General features: G+C 45.1%; 1 protein-coding gene across 1 annotated transcript in view; it reads right to left on the bottom strand.

The window, feature by feature from the left end:
- Positions 1 to 17,764, bottom strand: part of LOC141910490 (uncharacterized) — a 52,848-nt gene extending 35,084 nt beyond the window's left edge. Inside the window, exons 1-15 of the mRNA XM_074801183.1 lie at positions 15,630 to 17,764; positions 14,575 to 14,876; positions 13,763 to 13,840; positions 10,055 to 12,595; positions 9,525 to 9,656; positions 9,082 to 9,218; positions 7,979 to 8,198; positions 6,216 to 7,070; positions 5,696 to 5,793; positions 5,512 to 5,619; positions 5,064 to 5,117; positions 4,253 to 4,426; positions 2,256 to 2,528; positions 1,255 to 1,368; positions 622 to 904 (exon numbers count right to left, since the gene is read on the bottom strand). Of these exons, the coding sequence (XP_074657284.1) occupies positions 622 to 904; positions 1,255 to 1,368; positions 2,256 to 2,528; positions 4,253 to 4,426; positions 5,064 to 5,117; positions 5,512 to 5,619; positions 5,696 to 5,793; positions 6,216 to 7,070; positions 7,979 to 8,198; positions 9,082 to 9,218; positions 9,525 to 9,656; positions 10,055 to 12,595; positions 13,763 to 13,840; positions 14,575 to 14,876; positions 15,630 to 17,764 (7,504 nt within the window). The remainder of the gene's footprint in view (positions 1 to 621; positions 905 to 1,254; positions 1,369 to 2,255; positions 2,529 to 4,252; positions 4,427 to 5,063; positions 5,118 to 5,511; positions 5,620 to 5,695; positions 5,794 to 6,215; positions 7,071 to 7,978; positions 8,199 to 9,081; positions 9,219 to 9,524; positions 9,657 to 10,054; positions 12,596 to 13,762; positions 13,841 to 14,574; positions 14,877 to 15,629) is intronic.
- Positions 17,765 to 18,265: the final 501 nt, after the last annotated feature.

Raw genomic sequence — 18,265 nt, 5'->3', positions numbered from 1 at the left:
AGTGTATTATTTATCAATTATCGATAGTATATTTTCGATGGTTAATATAGAAAAATCACCAATTGGTAATTTGATGAAGTCATGGGATGATTTTAAGTAGAAAACAATCTTCTCGAAGAACAAAATCATGACCTGGGTAAAGCATTTCAATGATGAGTAGGGTTAACACTGCAATAATCAAAGCCAAGGAAATGGATAATATCATAAGGGGAACCACATGAAGGCAGCTAAAACAGGAAATTGATGATGAAAACAGTTAAGTCCGGCTCTGACATCATGCTTCCATGGGCCATTTGCTATAGTAACACAATCAAGGCTTTGATTGAATACCACGGTAAGACCATCTTGTTTCTTTAGTCAATCTACCAACTAAAGAGTAGTCTTATTATTTATGATCGCATATGGACTCGTGGAAGTCATGACTGCAAAATGTTTCTCGACTTAGTAACGACTGGTGCGACAAGGCATGGCTGAGACTTTAAAACCATCTAACATCTTATACAGCCAATGTAACATCTTAAGCTCGGTCGTAACCACGGAGTTTCAACTTTTAATGACACAGTCAAAATACAGCGATTCGATGATGATGTCATAGGTGGAACATCAGTATTCTGAACTTACCTAGAATGTTAACGGCGTCGATTTTGTGAAAAACGCCGTCTGCTTGTGAACTAACGATGACGTCGCCTCTCGTCAAATTCTTCATCGGTCGATCGACGACGAGAATCGACGAGTCAGACGATCCGATCGTCACCGGACATTTAAAAACGGTCGCCTGATCGGCGGCGATCGATTTCACTCCGTCTTTGAAAACGGTATTCAGTATTCGACTGGAGTCGGAGTAATCCGGTCGGATGAATCCTCCTGGACATTTTGTGCTGTTCCATGACGAACACTTTTTGTTCTTAAACGAAACAAAAAAAAAATACTTGCACAATTTTTGGCTGGTTTTCAAACTTGTACAATCTTTCAACCCAACTCGATTCGTTAGATGGGATTTTCCAGGATCATTTCGTGCTTTCTAGTTGTTTTATGTTCAATATGGCTGTAGGGCAGTTATTGACTCTATATGTCCGTCAGGCAGCTTATTTAGGCTTAAATTAGCCAAAAAACATCTAATAAACTTCGCATAAATTTCTAAACGATGAAAACTTTTTTTTTGTATTATATATAGTACTTTGGGATTTAAGGGCATGCGCGAACCCTGATTTTGAATCGAGCAACACACACAACGTAGTCTGACTCCGCACTTACCTCGCTGACATTTTCGGTCTTGAAACAATTGTCGAAGTCTTTACAGTTTTGGCATGTTTCGGGTGTATAGAACTGCCACCTAGTGTCGCACGATACTTCTGAGCAGTTCAGCGACTGAAAGAATAAAACCGAGTCACACACTCAGCGGTTTTATGCGCCCAGAGTCAAATTGAAGTCATACGCATATAGGCTACAGTAACGAATAATCCGAAAATGATGATATTTCAAAGTTTATCCATCTGACTGTATTGAGATTTATCTGAGTGACCTATCTTCAGAGAAAAAGTAAGCCAACAGTCCTTGGTCCAGTTTTACGGTCGACGTGTCTTCAGTCGATAAACAGTTATTTCAAATCTCAAGACTGGTCTTTAGTTTTTAGATTAGCTATAGAACGAAGTTGGTCTTACACTGGTCTTAAATATAAGCCGTGACCATGGAACTTGTTCCTTGTTCTCTGAAGATGGAATTCACTAAATAAATTAGAAACGAACCGGGGCGCTTACTCGAAGGTTCAAGCTAACCATTATAATTCCATTTTTTCAGATACCAAAATAAGTCTCAAGCCTCGAATCTAATTTCTTATCATATCAATATTGCAATTCCTAAAATGCATGTTAAGACCCGATACAAATATTACCTCAAACTAATTTTTGAACGTGCATCCTGAGACTCAATTTCTCATATCAACTACAGATATTTGAATCATGTAAACTATTGATTGAGTCTCAGGACTCAAAGCTCTTGATTTTGTATGTAAGATTCGGTTTTATTTGAAAAATAATTGACATTTTTACTCATAGCCAAATGCGATTCAGTGACGTTTGTCTATGGTGAACTGTTTTTATATTCATGCAGGAATTAGGACAAAACGGGAACTAAAAAGAAATGCTCTTTTTATTTTTGAAGGCCTTCGCGGTGCATTTAAGGCAGTTAATTTTGCCATCTTCATCAACGTCATCATTGTCATTTTTATTACATACGATTATACATCATATACGCACCGTTACTCCTCTGTTGAAGACGCAGCCGTTTTGTTGGTTTAATTTATTGATAGTAATGCAACTGTGTTTAAACCAGGCGACGCCGCTGACGCAGTGTTTGAATTCATCGTGTCGGAATGTTGTCTGCTCGTACGCACCGTGGTCATCTCCGGCGATGCAGCGATACTCCGTGAACCCGGTAGACAACGGGTACGCGCAGAAACCGCAGCCGGGTTTTCTTAAGCACGACGTGCAATCATGAGCTAAACAGTCGTCGATTTGACAGGCCAATCCCTGGAAATAAACACCGTTGACGTGAATGCTTTTTTGTACATCTACCCCACCGTGTGTTGTATTACCCAACCACCATGAATAGTGCCTACCCCGCGGTGTGGTATGTAATGCAAACATCTTATATTGTGACGTCCCCATGATGCGGTGTATAGTCCACCAACCCTTAATCGTATATTACCCGAGGCACAGTGTATGATCCGCCCGTCCTAAATTGTGCCTACCCCTATAATCCACCAACCGTAAGTTACGTCTTCCTGGTGGTGCAGTGCATAATCTGCCCAACCTCAATTGTGTCTACCCCATAATGCAGTGTATAATCTCCACCCCTAATTACACTAACACCGCGGTGCGGTGTATAATCCATCCGCCCTAATCTCTGTCACACATGGTCTCCGCGCGACGTTTTGATCCGTAATGTCGTTAATAATCGGTTGATCAAGCTTCATTATGCATCGATATGATCAGTTAGGAACTTGCGTTCAGAAATAAACAACGATTTTTACTAAAGTTGTTTTTGTTTTCATTTATCAGCGATAGTTCCCTCGGCACACGGCTCACGTAATGCTGAAAAAACCACTCCGCGGACACCCAGAGAGGTTGTTATGACGTCACAACGCAAAAGCCGTTTTTCGGCGTCACGCGTTGAACGTATGCAAGGTAAACTTTCGCTGAAACATGAATACAAAAGCAAATTTAGGCTAATTCATAATTCATTTCTGAATGCATATCCCTTTTTGAACAAATTGATGCGTAATATCCACAGATAATTTGATTATTAACGAAATTATGGATCCAAACGTCGCAAGGAGAGCATATGTGACAGACAATAAATTACGTCTAAACCGTATTGTGATGAAATTCACCAACCCCTTACTACGTCTACCCCTTGGCACGGTGTATACTCCACCAACCCAAACTTATGTCTACCGCGTGATGCAATGTATAATTCACCAACCAATTATTACGTATACCCCGTGTGCGGTATATTATCCACATACCTCGTAGTACGTCTGCCCCGTGGTGCCGTGTATAATACATCAAACCCTAATTACGACCACCCCGTTGTTCGGTGTATAATCCACCAACTCCGTATTACATCTAACCCGTGGTGCGATGTATTATCAACCAGCCCATAATAACGTCTACCCCATGGTGCGATGTACAATCAACCAGCCCCAAATAACGTCTACCCCATGGTGCGATATACTATCAACCAGCCCCAAATAACGTCTACCCCATGGTGCGATGTACTATCGACCAGCCCCATATAAAGTATACCCCGTGGGGCGGTGTACAATCCACCAACCCCTTATAAAGTGTGTCCCGTGGTGCAGTGTATAATTTAACCTTTTTACATTACGTATTCGGAGTGATGCAGTGTATAATTCACCAACCCTAAATTATGTCTACCATAATGTGTATAGGCCTAATCCACCAACCTAGATTACGTCTACCACCTACAATTTTGTGTCATGGTAAATTGTACCGATGTTATCTAAATTAGTTAAAATCCTTATTGCAAGATGGCCGCACCTGTCAAACATTTTTGCAGTTAGTAAATTCACCGCACAGCTTCGTAGAAGCACTTCCTATTACTACGTTACGCCGCACTACGGGGCTAGATGCATAGCTGTCTCAGTCTTTGCCTCAGCATTCAAAGGTAGGAAAGTTTTAGCAGTGAACGGATTATGAAAATTCAAAAGGTATACATGTTCCAAACTTACACGCCAGCCCGGGTCACATTTACACGTATTGGCGGCGACGCACTTTCCGTGGCCATTACAGTTTTGAACGGCCGAACAATCGAAGCCGTTACAAGCGTCGCCGTGGAAACCTTGAGCGCAGACGCACTTCTGCCCGATGCAAATTCCATTACCGGAACAATTGCGGAGGCGTGTCTAGATGGAAGAAAAATCAAGCGGTTAGAAATGTTGGGCTCGCTATGTCAGGAGTCACATTCCAAAAAAACTACTGTACGTACGGCACACACACGTTCTTCGTGCGACGTTTTTTCATTTCGTTGATGATCGGCTTATCTACTTGTCTATGCATCGATTTATTCCGGAAGCAATTTGCCTTCAGAAATAAACAACGATTTTTCCAAAAGTTGTTTTTCTTTTCATTAATCAGCGATACTCAGCTTACGCTCCCATAATGCTAGATGCTGCTATGACGTCGTGGCCTATTCATAAGCATAACACAACGATATAGGTGGCGCCACAATACGGGGACAAAAGCAGATTTTCAGCATTACGCGGGCGTATGCTGAGTAAACTATCGCCGATTATAGATAAAAACCCATTCATATGAATTCAAAGTTTATTTTTGAATGCAAAATCCTGATTGAACAAAGTGATGCATACAGAACACAGATCAACTGATTATCAATGAAATTACGGGTCACGGGGAGTTTGTATGACAGACAGTATTCAGACTCTGAAGTCAGGTCTCCCGAGTGCAATAAGCAAAGGGGTGTTAGGCGAACTCACCACGGACGAGGTCACAGATGAACGGATATAGACTGTTACAATCTACCGAATTACTCAGGTCATCACCGAATACAGAGCGAGTGTAGCAAGAATCAACATCCTAAAAACATGATTAGAGATCTTAAAGGTCTTTTTGCGATTCAGTATCACGATTTTGTGGGTTAGATTTTACTCTGAATCTAGTTCCACAATATATTCAGGTATGATTATAACTCTGGATCAAGTAACACAACAGTGCGGGTGCAATGTCGCTGATTGGATTTTAGCTCCAAGTTTTGTGGGTTTATTTCAACTGTAAATCCAGTTCGAAAGTTGTGTGGATTTTTACTCAGAACTTAGCTCCGCTAGTTTGCGGGCTCGTTTCAACTGTGGAACCTGTTCCACGGTGGTGTAGTTTCAATTTGACTCTGAACCCAGCTACACAGTTATGGGATTTTGACTCTGGATCTAGGTTTTCAATCAACATTTTTTTAATTTGCGAATGTTTTATTCACCTGCTCCGCTACGATCCAAATTTTGTCCGACTGGTCGACGGTATTCTGCCATAAATGTTTTGCCCTAGCGACGCTGGTTGATTTCAAAGGGGAACCGCCGGCGTATTTCTAAAAAAAAAACGAATTCATTTCCTGTCATGAAATGAGGGCAGACTACTTTTGAATGGTATTCTAAAAACCTTACCGCGCAAGTTTTGAAAGCGTTCGAAAATGACATGGCCCCGCCATGATATAACAAACAACTCGATCCCGAGATATACCAACCAATCGGACAAATTATAACTGAAAAGAAAATACTCAGAGTTACTGTCGCCAGTAAAGACCGGCTAGTAGGACTTCAACTACTGCAGCTATAGAGGATTCTACCTGTGGCAAGTGAGGTTCTCAGGAGCCGATTGGTTAAAGTCTAGGGCATCATCTGCTGCAGCAATAACGGATTTTACTTGTGGCAAGTGAACTCCACCAGGTGTCGTGTGTGTGCAGTAGGATATCAATTACTGTTGCAATCATGGATTCCACTTGCAGCAAGTTAGAATTCACCAGCGCGTGTCGCTAGTTTGCAGTAGGACATCAACTACTGTGGCAATACAGGATTCCACTTGTGGCAAGTGAGGATCCACCAGGTGTCGACAGTGCGCAATAGGGTATCAACTACTGCGGTGATAGCCGATTATACTTATGGTAGGTGTCGCTTGTTTACTCACCTGATTCATACGCCGGGTCGTTAAACGGAATGATCGGTAAATATTCAATAGTCGGTCTCCAACCGTGCTGAGTCGCTGCGTTTATTACGCTACCGACCGCCGATTGAGACGCCTGTCCCCACCAGTTCCACGCGACGCTCACTTTCTGTCCGTTCATATTCCGCCATTGAATCTGTTTCGTCGTTCCCGGATTGTAAAACGAACTATTCGCCATCGAAACGCTCGTGAACTCGAGTTGAACGACATGATTGTTCTGCGTCAAGTAGTTCGCCGGCGCATTCCACAACAGCTGACTGTCGCGGATGGTCGCCTCCGTGCGGTGCGCAAACATCACCCCGTATCCACGGTTCTCGTTGATGCGGCTATTCGTGATATTCAACGCGACGCCGTAGAACATAATCGCGATGGTAAACGAGTTCTTCCGCTCTGCGCGCGTCGCCGTTATCGAAGAATTGCGAATACGCGCAACGAACGGATACCGGCCTTCGAAAGGGATCTGGTAACCGTAGTTGACGTACAAAACAGCGTTGAGAGTTCCGTTGATGGTCGAGCCGACCAGTTCGAATTTCGAACGATCGAGCGCGTAAGCGTCAATGCGAATACCCGGTAGATTCAAGTCGTACGTCGCAAAGTTACGTAGAGTTACGTTGGCGTTCTTGACGCCGAACTCCAAGGTGTACGCGTCAATTATGCGCATGACTCGCGGCGTGTGTATTCCCGAAAACCGGTGCAGATGCACGCGATCGAGCAGGATCTGCGGGCGCAGCGCCGGGTCCGGTGACGTCATGTAAACAGCTTGGTTGTGAACGTCGACCATTTCTACGTCTTCCAAAACAATCTCCGGGGTTAAACTCGCTGAAATAGAAAAGCAATCAGATCTTTCAAACCGATAATACAAAGATACTTCAGCTCGGGGACCTAGTGGGTTATTGGGATCTCGATCGGTCCGTCATCTCATCCCTTTCAACGCGTTTACGCCATAATGCGGTGTATCAAATATCGATGGACTTCGCTGGTACTCCGAGCTGGTAACTATTGGTTGGTAAGTTAAAATCAACGTAGATGCAATTTGACGATATGGCGGTAATGTAGACACAATATAGCGGTAAGCTTGTAATGCATCGCACTGGCGTGGAATTTTCCACAAAATTGTCAATTAGGCCTAACTCCGTTCTTAAATTGTTGTCCGTCGGACATATTCAACTTAGAATTGCTTCCAAAACCTGAAACTCGTCATATGGTATCTAATGACCAAAGCCTACACAATAATAAAGCCATTTCTTCTGATCTGCCTACAGGTGGCTTTATATTTCTGCCTGACCTGCAGGTTTTACCAGACTTTTTGAAATTTGGTTGGGGTCCGTTCGGACTACAGTCCGAAAAATATTTCAAACATTTCTTCTGATATGTCTACACGGGGTGCTCCCATATCTCCTGATCTGCCTACAGAGGGACTACCCGATATTTCAAAGTCCTAGATGATTTTTTTTAACCAAAGCCTACGCAATAATTCAGCCATTTCTTCCGATCAGCATACAGGGGGTGCGCTTCGGAGGCTAACAAACATTTGTTAAATTTCTACTTGATGGTTTTCCCTATATTTCCGACACAAGGTGTGTACGTAGGGTGTCTTTAAACCGATGCCTGCGGAAATCATGAAACGTTTGCCCGATTGATGCGAAGGGGACTTTTTTCAAACAATCGACATAAAAAACAATTACCAATTAAAGCGGAGGTATATCTATGCACATTTTTGTCTTTACCTGGTCTAGAGTCGCATTCCAAAAATGCGATATCGTCCAGCGCGATTTCGGTGTTCCGGACGTATTCAAATCTAGCTACGAATTTCAGTTCGGCGCCGCTATCAGGACTAACCGGTTTGAACCACGCCTTGCCGTTCAGGAATTTCTCAGGCTCGGTCGTTTCGTACGGACCGCCGTACGTCCATATCAGTTCATCAGACGTGCTATCTCCAACGAAAATCTAGAAAAAAAACAAGAACAAAACGGAATGCCTTTGTTTTAAACACGGGGATCTCTGAACCAGTGGCTTTTTATTTAAGGCTAACTAGCCAGCCAGAAGCGAGGTAACCAACCAGCAAACCTTGACGAAGTTCGGTTATCGGAAGTGGGAGACTCCATATTTGCGAACTAAATGAAGCCGATAGTCAGTCGATCGGAACTTCGGTCGGGAGATGGGTCCGGAAATGGTCGACAACACGACTGTGTACAGTTGCTTCTAAATCCGGACTAGTTCAAAGATGGACGACACTTTAAGAAATGCGTCAAACTCGAACTTAAGTTTCTTTGTTTTTTTTTTTCCCCTCAACCACTGAGCGCCACGCAGGGCTTTATAAGCGGGTAGGATTTTTCTTTTACCCGATTGGGGAGAGAACGGAAAAGAACTCCCCGGCAAGAAAACTCTATCACCAAAAAGGATTCGAACCCAGAAACCATGGGTTGACGAGGCAGCTCGAACCACTCGGCCATCCCATGTGGGGAGTGACAGTGAAAACCTTGAGGTATCAGAAGTGGCCTACTGACCTAATTGTCCTCTAGAGGGCGAGCTAGTCGAAGGTGGCCGCTCTAACTGCACTATGGCATGCTTTAGAGCTGTCTTACAGTCGTTGAAATGCCCAAACAGATATATGGCCGAAGTTCTTGAAAATTTCTTTTTTTAGAAAAACTGCTTTCTCGGGCTTCTGGATTTTTATTTTGTATACTGCCACCTGAAGGGTTGAGTGTGTTCGATTATCATCAGTTCCGAACATTAGTCGAGACTACTTTCTAAGAAAACTGATTTCCATGCGGCCGATCTAAGCCTTTGATCGATTTGTTATGATCAATTTTCATATTCGTTTCCATACCTCGAGATGAGATTCCTTCCGTTCACCGCTCACCGAGTAGGCAAATTCAATACCACACGCGCCGACCGGGATCAACCCACTGCGCAACGTCGATGTTAGTCTAGCTGATTTTTTAGGAACCACCGCAATCGATTTACCTGAAAAAGATCGATGTTCAATTTTTCGTATCCGAGTTTTCGTCACAATGGTTTTTTTCATTTTCAGTGACTGTCCCGGCTGTTTCGGACAATCGGGATAAGTAAACCATTGCCAGAATCTGCTCCTGACAATCAGGGGACATTACTATTAAAATAGTCTCAGAGACAGTTCCTGGCAGTTCACGGGCTCTTTCAGACAGTCAGGGCACGGCCAACCAATTTCAGAGGCAGTTATTTAACCATTTCCAGGCATGGAACAATCCGGGGACATCAATTACTTATTGAGTCTACATGTATAATACAAACCAGAGTGTCCTACTGTATTATCTTCATAATTAAACCGTCTACTGGCAGTTCCTCTTTTCCACTCGATGTATCGGTTGGGATCGGATTTCCAAGGACAGAACGGGCTGCTCCAGTCAAACGTACATTTAGCAACTGAAATAGATGTATGAAAAATGATACAAAAATATTTCCTGAAACATTAGAGCCAAATGGAACCAAAATGAGCTTATACTGGTCGTAAGTTGTCAGATTGTCTATAGAACCGTAATGAGCTTAGACTGGTCTTAAGTTGTCTCATTGGTTATAGAACCAAAATACCTTAAGTGCATCGATTTGTTGAAAACCAAAATGAGTTTAGACTGGTCTTAATTTTGAACTAAAGACTAAGAACTAAAATGAACTTAAGACTGGTCTTGCTTGAGTGAGCGTTAGTGTGTTAGATTGCCCAGCGTTGAACCGAAACGAACCACCAAAAGGTCAAAGTTTAAAGGAATTGGCCCAAGTTTCGGAACTAAATGTAAATTAGCAAAATGATCAAATGCAATGCTTACACGACGCATTGTGAGCTGAAACTTCCATATATTCGATGTATCTATCAATTCCAGCTCTGTGGCAAAGTGACGATATTTCTAACCGCGACGAATTCGACCACACCTCGTACGTTCGACGTTTCTTTATTCGCCCGAAATTCCGTTTATAATTAATTTGCTCGACGCGCGTGCCGTTTCCGTCGATGTTAAAAAAATCGAACAAATCGGATTCGCTCGTGGCCGTCGAGGAGTACCGTACGAAAACGCGTAGCACGCAACCGGGGTCCGTAGCGAAAACCGTCGGTTCGCAACCCATGATCGAACTTCCCGCCGCCTCTCGCGATTTCCAACTCGCGATTTTCGTCGATTTCATCAGTAACGTCTGCCGCGGTTCGACCATGACCCCGTCCGATCGACATAGAACGAAATCGCCGCCGCCGATCGCCGGGTCGTACGCGAGCGGTTCCTTTTTTTTCCGGTATCGCTCGAGGTCGTTGTCGGGCGGGGAAATATAGACGCCGGTGTTGCCGATGTTTTTCAGACGCGCGCGTTTGACGCTCATCGGCACGACGACGCTCGCCACGATCGCTTTATCGGAAACGTTTTCGAAATTGATGCCGTCGATTTCGATACCGCTTACGGCGCGGTAAATCTGAATTCCGTTAGTCGCGTTGATGATATCGGTGTTTCTGATTATTAGGGATGAAGAACCACTTGTACCGTCGGTACTACCTGCACCACTTGTACCACTGGTACCACCTGCACCACTTGTACCACTGGTACTACCTGCACCACTTGTACCACTGGTACCACCTGCACCACTTGTACCACTGGTACCACCTGCACCACCTGTACCACTGGTACCACCTGCACTACTGGTATCACCTGTACCACCACTCAGAGTAATGGCACCGTCCTTTGTGTTTAAGATGTTCACGTGTTTGAAATCTGCGCGTGATTTTTCACCGCGCAGTTTCACGCCGCCCCAAACTTCCGGCTGACAGCGGATAAATACTGCCTCGTAATTGTACTGGTTGCACGAACTATTCTTCGGAAAGCAACCGTTCAGTTCACTCGCTCCTGAACAAGACAAAACACGCGTCGACAAACTCCTGTTCTTTTCCGCGAGCGACGTTAGATTCTGCCACAGAACCGGCGGCCCAAATCCGAGCGACCGGCAAATCATTTCCGATTCCACCGCCGTCCATAAATTACCACCGCACGCTTGATATAAAACGCCCCGTTGTTTTTTGATCAAGACGGTGCCTTCCGTCGATGTGTTTCCGCCAACCAGCACCGCGCGTGTAGATTCCGGCGAACAGATGGGATTTCCCGTTTGCGCGCGCCGCTCGACGTCCATCGCGATCGGTTTATCGCACGTACCCGCCGCTGACAACCGGCCGTAAACGATCAGCGATCGCCCCGGTCGAAAATGCAGCGTAACGCCGGCTTCTATCGTTAGCAGATCGTCTGCGGTGACGACGATATCCCGTTCGATGATGTACGGTTCGTCGCGACTCGCGTACACGTGCGGATTTCGCGTTTGTAAATCGAGAACGATTTTACAATCGGAATCGGTGCAGATCTTGAATGTCTTTGAACGCGGCGGGACGATCATCCCCGCCAGACGGTTCACGATCGCCTCCGCGTCTTGCGAGTTCCAGAAATTCGTGTTGAAATCGACGAGCGAACGACCAAATTCCGAAACGACCTCCGAATCGAGTCCCGGGTTGTCGAACGCGTTCAAACTAACCGCGACGTTTTCGACACTTCCGATTTCTAAAGCCGTGCTGCCACCTGGCGGCAGTCGACAACCGTCGAACATTCGGGAGTTACCGATGAGTTTATTCCGCACGAACGTGACGCTCTTCGCTACGTGTCGAACTCGCACCAAACTCATCATAACTCGATTATCGAGAAACTCGTTGCCGATTATTTCCCAAGCTACGCTCCGGGGATCGGTCGTGGAGGCGGACGATACCCGCGCGTTCTGCGCGACGCTCACGATCGCCGCGGTCGATCCTCGCGTTCGCGCGCGGATTCCGCGGAATAAATTGTCGGAGATTTTCCCGACTCCGCAGACGTCAACGATCGAATAGTTTTTGTCGACGGTTATATTAGAAAACGTGTTATACGCGATCGTCCAATCGATCGGGCCGCACTCTAGCTGATAGATCGTTCGATTGTCTGTTTCAAATTTATTGCGCAATATTTCGATGCGCGCCACCAAAGTCTGCTGCCGGTGTTCGGGTTTTCCCGATTTGTTCGTCAGTTGCAGCATCCGAAATTGTAGGAAGCTGCCGTTCGTGAACACGCAAGTTTCGATGCGCGCCGTCGCGTTTGAATTTCCTCCGAACTCGACCTCGACGCGTCTGCCGCTGAACGTCGAGTCGCGAACGTCGAACGCCACGAATTTCCCGTAGACGGTTTGTACGGTCACGTTCGAAACGCTGACGTTTTGCATCGTTAGATTCACGTCCGTTTCGAATCCGAAGTAAATCCCGTACGGACCACTGGCACGGATCGTCGAATTGTGAATCGCGATTCGTTCTTTTTCTTTTGCTGAAAATATCGAATTCATATCACGTGAATCGATAGAATAGATACATCCTTTAGAAATGCTACAGATAATTTTTCAGTATCGAAAATTCGAACACTTTCCATACACCTATATTGCGTCTACCCCGCACAGTGGTGTATATGAGAAATATGATTTTGATCCGCCCTGCAGTGCGTTGTATATCAGGCACATTACTAATTGCATTCATCCTGCAGTGCGGTGCATAACAGGCATACCGCTATATTGCATCAACCCTGCACGGCGGTTTATTTGAAGAATACCACTTTTTCAATATGCCCCGCAGTGCGGTGTATATCAGGCGTAATGCTTGATAGTATTTATCCAGCAGTGCAGTGTATAACAGGCATACCGCCATATAGCATCTACCCCATACTACGGTTTATATCAGAAATACCACTATTTCGATCTGCCCAAGGATGCGGTGAATAAAATGCGTATTACTTATTGCATTTATCCGCGTTTATCCCGCAGTGCGGTGTATAACAGGCGTACCACATTCTGCCCCGCAGCGCGGTATATATCAGGCCCACCGTTAAATTGCATCAACCCCGCAGTGCAGTGTATCACGGGCCTATTACTGCTTTATTACATCTACCCCACAGTACGGTGTGTACCATGCGTGCCACCTTATTGAATTTACCCTTCAGTGCGGTGTATAACAGGCGTACCGCTATATTACATATACCCCACAGTACGGTGTGTACCATGCGTGCCGCCTTATTGAATTTACCCTTCAGTGCGGTGTATAACAGGCGTACCGCTATATTGCATCAAAAAGGAAAAATGTTGACTACCGCATTAGCGGCAAGTGCGGTAGGCTAAATCCGCCACTGGGCTCACCACGAAATTACACCTTCTGCAGCGCGATTTTCACATTGCTTGACATGTGCTGCCATATTTCAAAAGCTATTTTGATGATTGATACATCACACCTCGGGGAAAGTGCGATATGAGGTGGGTGGATTTTAAGAGAAGATCCATATCAATTAGGCCTAAATCAAATTTTCGAGTGAAAGTTTTTTCCCAAAAGTCTGTGAATAAGGCAAAATCAAAATTCATGCATAGATTTTTTTCATAAATCGGAGTTTAAACATAGCAAAAAAGGAACCCCTCGGCTTAATACAATCACAGAAATCATGTGTACTTACAATACGGAGAATCGAAGTTAATTCCTGTCTTGAAATCACCGTGAACTTTCACTTGATCGAGTTCTTTCTTAGGTTTATCTGTAAAGGGAACTTTCTGTTAGAGAAGCGAAATTCTATGGAAACACTTTAAAAACGGGGATTTATGGAGGCGAACTTCTTTTCTGGAAACATAACAGCTGTAATATTAAATCACCTGGACCCAGTTCCACAGTTCTGAGTTAGATTTAACTCTGAGTTAAAGTTAGTTCATTTTCAATGAGTTAACTCAGAGTTAAATCTTAACTTACAACTGTGGAACTGGACCCTGGGCCCAATTGCGCAAACCTGGAATAGATTTAATTCAAGACCCGTTTTTAAGTTTTGTTAATTTGCTGTGGAACTATCTAAACGACGACTGCGCAACTGACCCTAGGCCATTATTGATGAATGTCATTTTGACATTTTCTGGAGGCAGACATCATTTTGGAAGGTTCTATACAAGAAATGACTATGAAATCCGAAGGGTTGATATGGATGTCTTGATGGCAGACGTCTCTTCTGGAAATATTTTCAAATCGCTAGTGGGTATGATATCATCAGGAGATTTACGGGGGCAGACATCTTTTATAGAAGGGTCTATGTCAAAGGGGGCTTATGGGGCCTGGTGTCTTTTTCCGTAAACGTTCATATACAAAATCATTAAGTTTACGATTAGTCTAAGCGGATTTAGGCAAACATCTCTTCTATTACGGTATATACATTAATTAATCAAAATATTCATGATGTCATAGGGGGATTTCATGGAGGCAAATCGATATACGGTGGATATTTACCGGTATTTTGTTTCGGTGACAATGACGCATGTTTGACGGCAATAACGTGAATGATGATATCAACAGATCCGCAGTTATCGGCGCCTGTTACGATCTTCAAAGCGAGTTCCTGATTTCCGCTTGTCGGTTTATACCTAAACCCGTCTCTAGTGGTCAGTTCTTCAGTCAACAGTTGACTCCCGGCATACAACTGCACCGACGGATTCTCCTTGCATTTAGAGCCTGATATTTTCGTACTCCGCTTGACCTTGGATTTACCATCTCCCTTACCTCCCTTATCGGGCTCGACTCGAGAATGATTCCTATAAAACGTAGATCATCTTATATTTCGTTCTTAAAAAACATTAACTAACTTTTCTGGAAGCGTTCATTTATATCCAATCACTTAGCAAACTGATTATGTGATAGAGAAATTTTTGGCAGCGCAGATCATCATTGAGAAAAATGCCTTTATCAAGAGGTATATATTAGGTCAAATGTCATATTGTGGAGGCAGACATTTTTCCTGGAAGGTTAAAAAAAATCACAAGAATTCCGATGATGTATTAAATCCGAAAGAGCATTGCGGCCACATGAAACCTTCTTGTCTTTTTAAGTCGAAATTACGACGTTGAAACTCGTATTTTCGACTTTACAAACTCGAAATTTTAAGTTTTAATCTCGAAATTTTGACTTTTAATCTCGAAACTTTGCACCCATTCGAGGTCGATCGTGCTTGCCAAGTCAGTATCGTATATCGGCATTTTTTGAACCTAGCTTGAAGAGGCGACGGTCAAACTGATCTCTGATCTCATTGTGTCATGGTGTGAATTTTACAACATGCGCACATGTGTTATAATGTCGAAATGCCGAATTCAAAATTGCATGTGGCCGCAATGCTCTTCCGTACAAAAAAAGGATAAATGGGACAGATATCGACGACAGAAACACTTATACCTCCATCAGCCGGCTGGTGATGTCATAGGGGATTTATGGATGTAGCCATGTTTTCCCGAATAAGGATTACGTACACTACGTAATTCATTGATAATATCGTAGGGAGATTTGTAACGAACCTCATTGAAACGACGATTTTGAGCAAATCGATGACGATCGAATCGGTCAGTTTGTCGGGTAGCAGACGAACTGTACATTCAGCTAGTGTAGAGTTAGTCGCCGTCATGTTATTGGTCAACGAGTAGAACGCGCCGTCCGCGTCGACTCGTACCGGATTCTGATCGTTACACGATCGAATCGTCGGATTAAACTTCACCGCCGAGTCTTCGAAACCGATTCCGTATCCCCTCGTGGTGCCGTTTGTTTTGCTTACCGTCACGTTTGTGAGTTTGGTCGTCGACGAAGCCGGTAATTTCAAACCGTTGATATTTTGCGAAACGTCGACGGTGACATGGCGTAACGTTTCCTCGACGGCTAGACTGGCGCGTTTGATCACGAGGCCGCTCGCGACAACGCCCAGACCCGACGTGTTTTGAACGATGGTAACGTTTTCGATTCGATGCCGATGAAAATCGATCGATAAACTCGCGGCCAGGTTACCGCCGTAATTCAACCCGGCGCCGGAGATATCGACGTTACGTAGAACGCTCGGTTTGGCGCCAGCCGCTAGATGAATTCCGGCCCAGGCCGGCGGTAGACATTTCATTCGTAACGGAGAGTTGCAACACCGAACATTGACGGGACATTTTTCAAGTTGACAATCGTCGAGTGTTTTAGCGCCCTCTTCACAGTGTATGCTTCTATACGCTATACGCTCACTGTAATACGGTCTATAGCTTCGTGGGGGTACATACGGACCGAGGCCCATCAATCGGCAGAGCGTCGGGCCGACAGGCGTGAATCCACTTTCACCCAAATAAGGAGAGCAGACGGTCCTTTTTTCATTCTCGAGATAGAATTGTACGACATCCGTAAACATGTAAGACGTCTGCCGCTTGCGTCTGTAACGGGCCGCCTGTCGCTCGCGTCTGCGAAGAGCCGCCTGCCGCTTGCGTCTGTAAGGAGCCGCCTGCCGCTTGCGTCTGCGACGGTGCGGTTGTTGAAAACGATAATAGTTTTGAAGTTCGTATTCGGTTATTTTCGTCGCGTTTGCGATCGTGATTCGTGAATCTGGCGTTCGCTTGTCGAGTCGGAAGTGTATACGCGAGATGGCGCCACCGTCCGTGAGCAGACGGCCCCCGCCACGAACGATAAATCCAACGTCGGGCGCCACGTTCAAAACGACGCCCGGTTCGATACGCAGTGAACCTCCGCGGTTAACGATCACGTCGCTATCGATCGTAAACGGGCTTCCGCTCGACGTCAAGGTCAACGCGTCGTATAAACTTCCGCCGAGGCGACTTCCGTTTTTGAACGCACTCGAATCGTGCGTGAGAACCGAACTCGTTCGGGTCAACGTCGAATCGGTGAAATACGGCACGAGTTCAAACGTCGGCCGCGAAATCTTCATATTCTGACCGAGTATCCGATTCTCGATACCGGTATCGATGCCCCAATAATTATACGACAAATTAAACGTTTTTCGCGTGTTTTCCGGTAATAACGCGCACTCGTATTTCGACGCAGGATTGCGGAATACGTTACGTTTGATGACCGTTTCGTCACCGCCGTACAGCGTCACGACGGAATCACGCGCCGTATTCGCGACGAACTCGTTCGAGATCAACCGCGCCTCGGTTCGCGGGCTCCGACTGGGGCATCCGAATATCTTGACGATTCCCGTCGCGGCTAAATTGCGAGCAAATGAATTATTCGTCAAATCGATTGCCGCTCGGATACTGTTCCCGCCGCAAATACGCGCTTCGACGGTCGAGTTTCTCGAAGTCGAGTTTCCGTTCGATTCGAATTTCGAATCGTTGACGACGACGCTGATGCTGCTGTTCGAATCGATTTCGAATCGAATGGCCACGACGCGATTGTGTATGAAGGTACTATCGCGAATACGGACGTTGAGTCCGTTTTGGCCGTGTACGTTTGTTATTTTGAGCCCGACTTTATTGCGTGAGACGACGTTGTTCGCGGCGTCGAATTCGACGAGACAAACGTCGTCGACGTCGACGGCCGATTCCGCATTATTTTCCAACGTTGAATTACGAATAGTAATCGCTCTATTATGACAGTTCCAACTGTACCAGTTAACGACGCGGATACCGCGCTTTCTCGAGTCGTTTATCGCGGAATCGACGAGGGACATGTTTCCGGAATTCGTGGCAAAGAATATTCCGTATTCGCCGCTGCGCGTTACGTTCGTTCGCGTCAGTTCGAGCGCGAGGAACGAATCCGCGAGTGACTGGATTCCGATTCGCGACTGGTCGATAATGACTCGCCTCACGGATACGGCGCCGAGTTTACCGGCGAACGTCAGCCCGTTTTCACTGTTGTTTCGCGCGATGGAATCTTCGATCGAAATTCGGCGACCTACAAAAGGTAAACGTTATCGATGATAAATAAACCCTTTCTGTGCGTCTACACCGCAGTGCGGTGTATAAATCGGCGGAATTGATATTGATTATGTTGAAAGTGGCGTTACCCAACATTAATGATGTCACCCCGGTATGTTAAACGTTAAGTTTTCCAATGGCTGTAGGGGAAGAGAACGCTATTGCTAGCGTAATTTCATGGTAATAGCATCGATGAAAAATTAACCCTTTCAGTGCGTCTACACCGCTGTGCGGTGTATTAATCGGTGGTATTG

The sequence above is a fragment of the Tubulanus polymorphus genome, chromosome 9, assembly GCF_964204645.1.
Source record: "Tubulanus polymorphus chromosome 9, tnTubPoly1.2, whole genome shotgun sequence".
NCBI classification, from domain to species: domain Eukaryota; kingdom Metazoa; phylum Nemertea; class Palaeonemertea; order Tubulaniformes; family Tubulanidae; genus Tubulanus; species Tubulanus polymorphus.
This window is presented reverse-complemented; position numbering and strand designations above follow the sequence as displayed.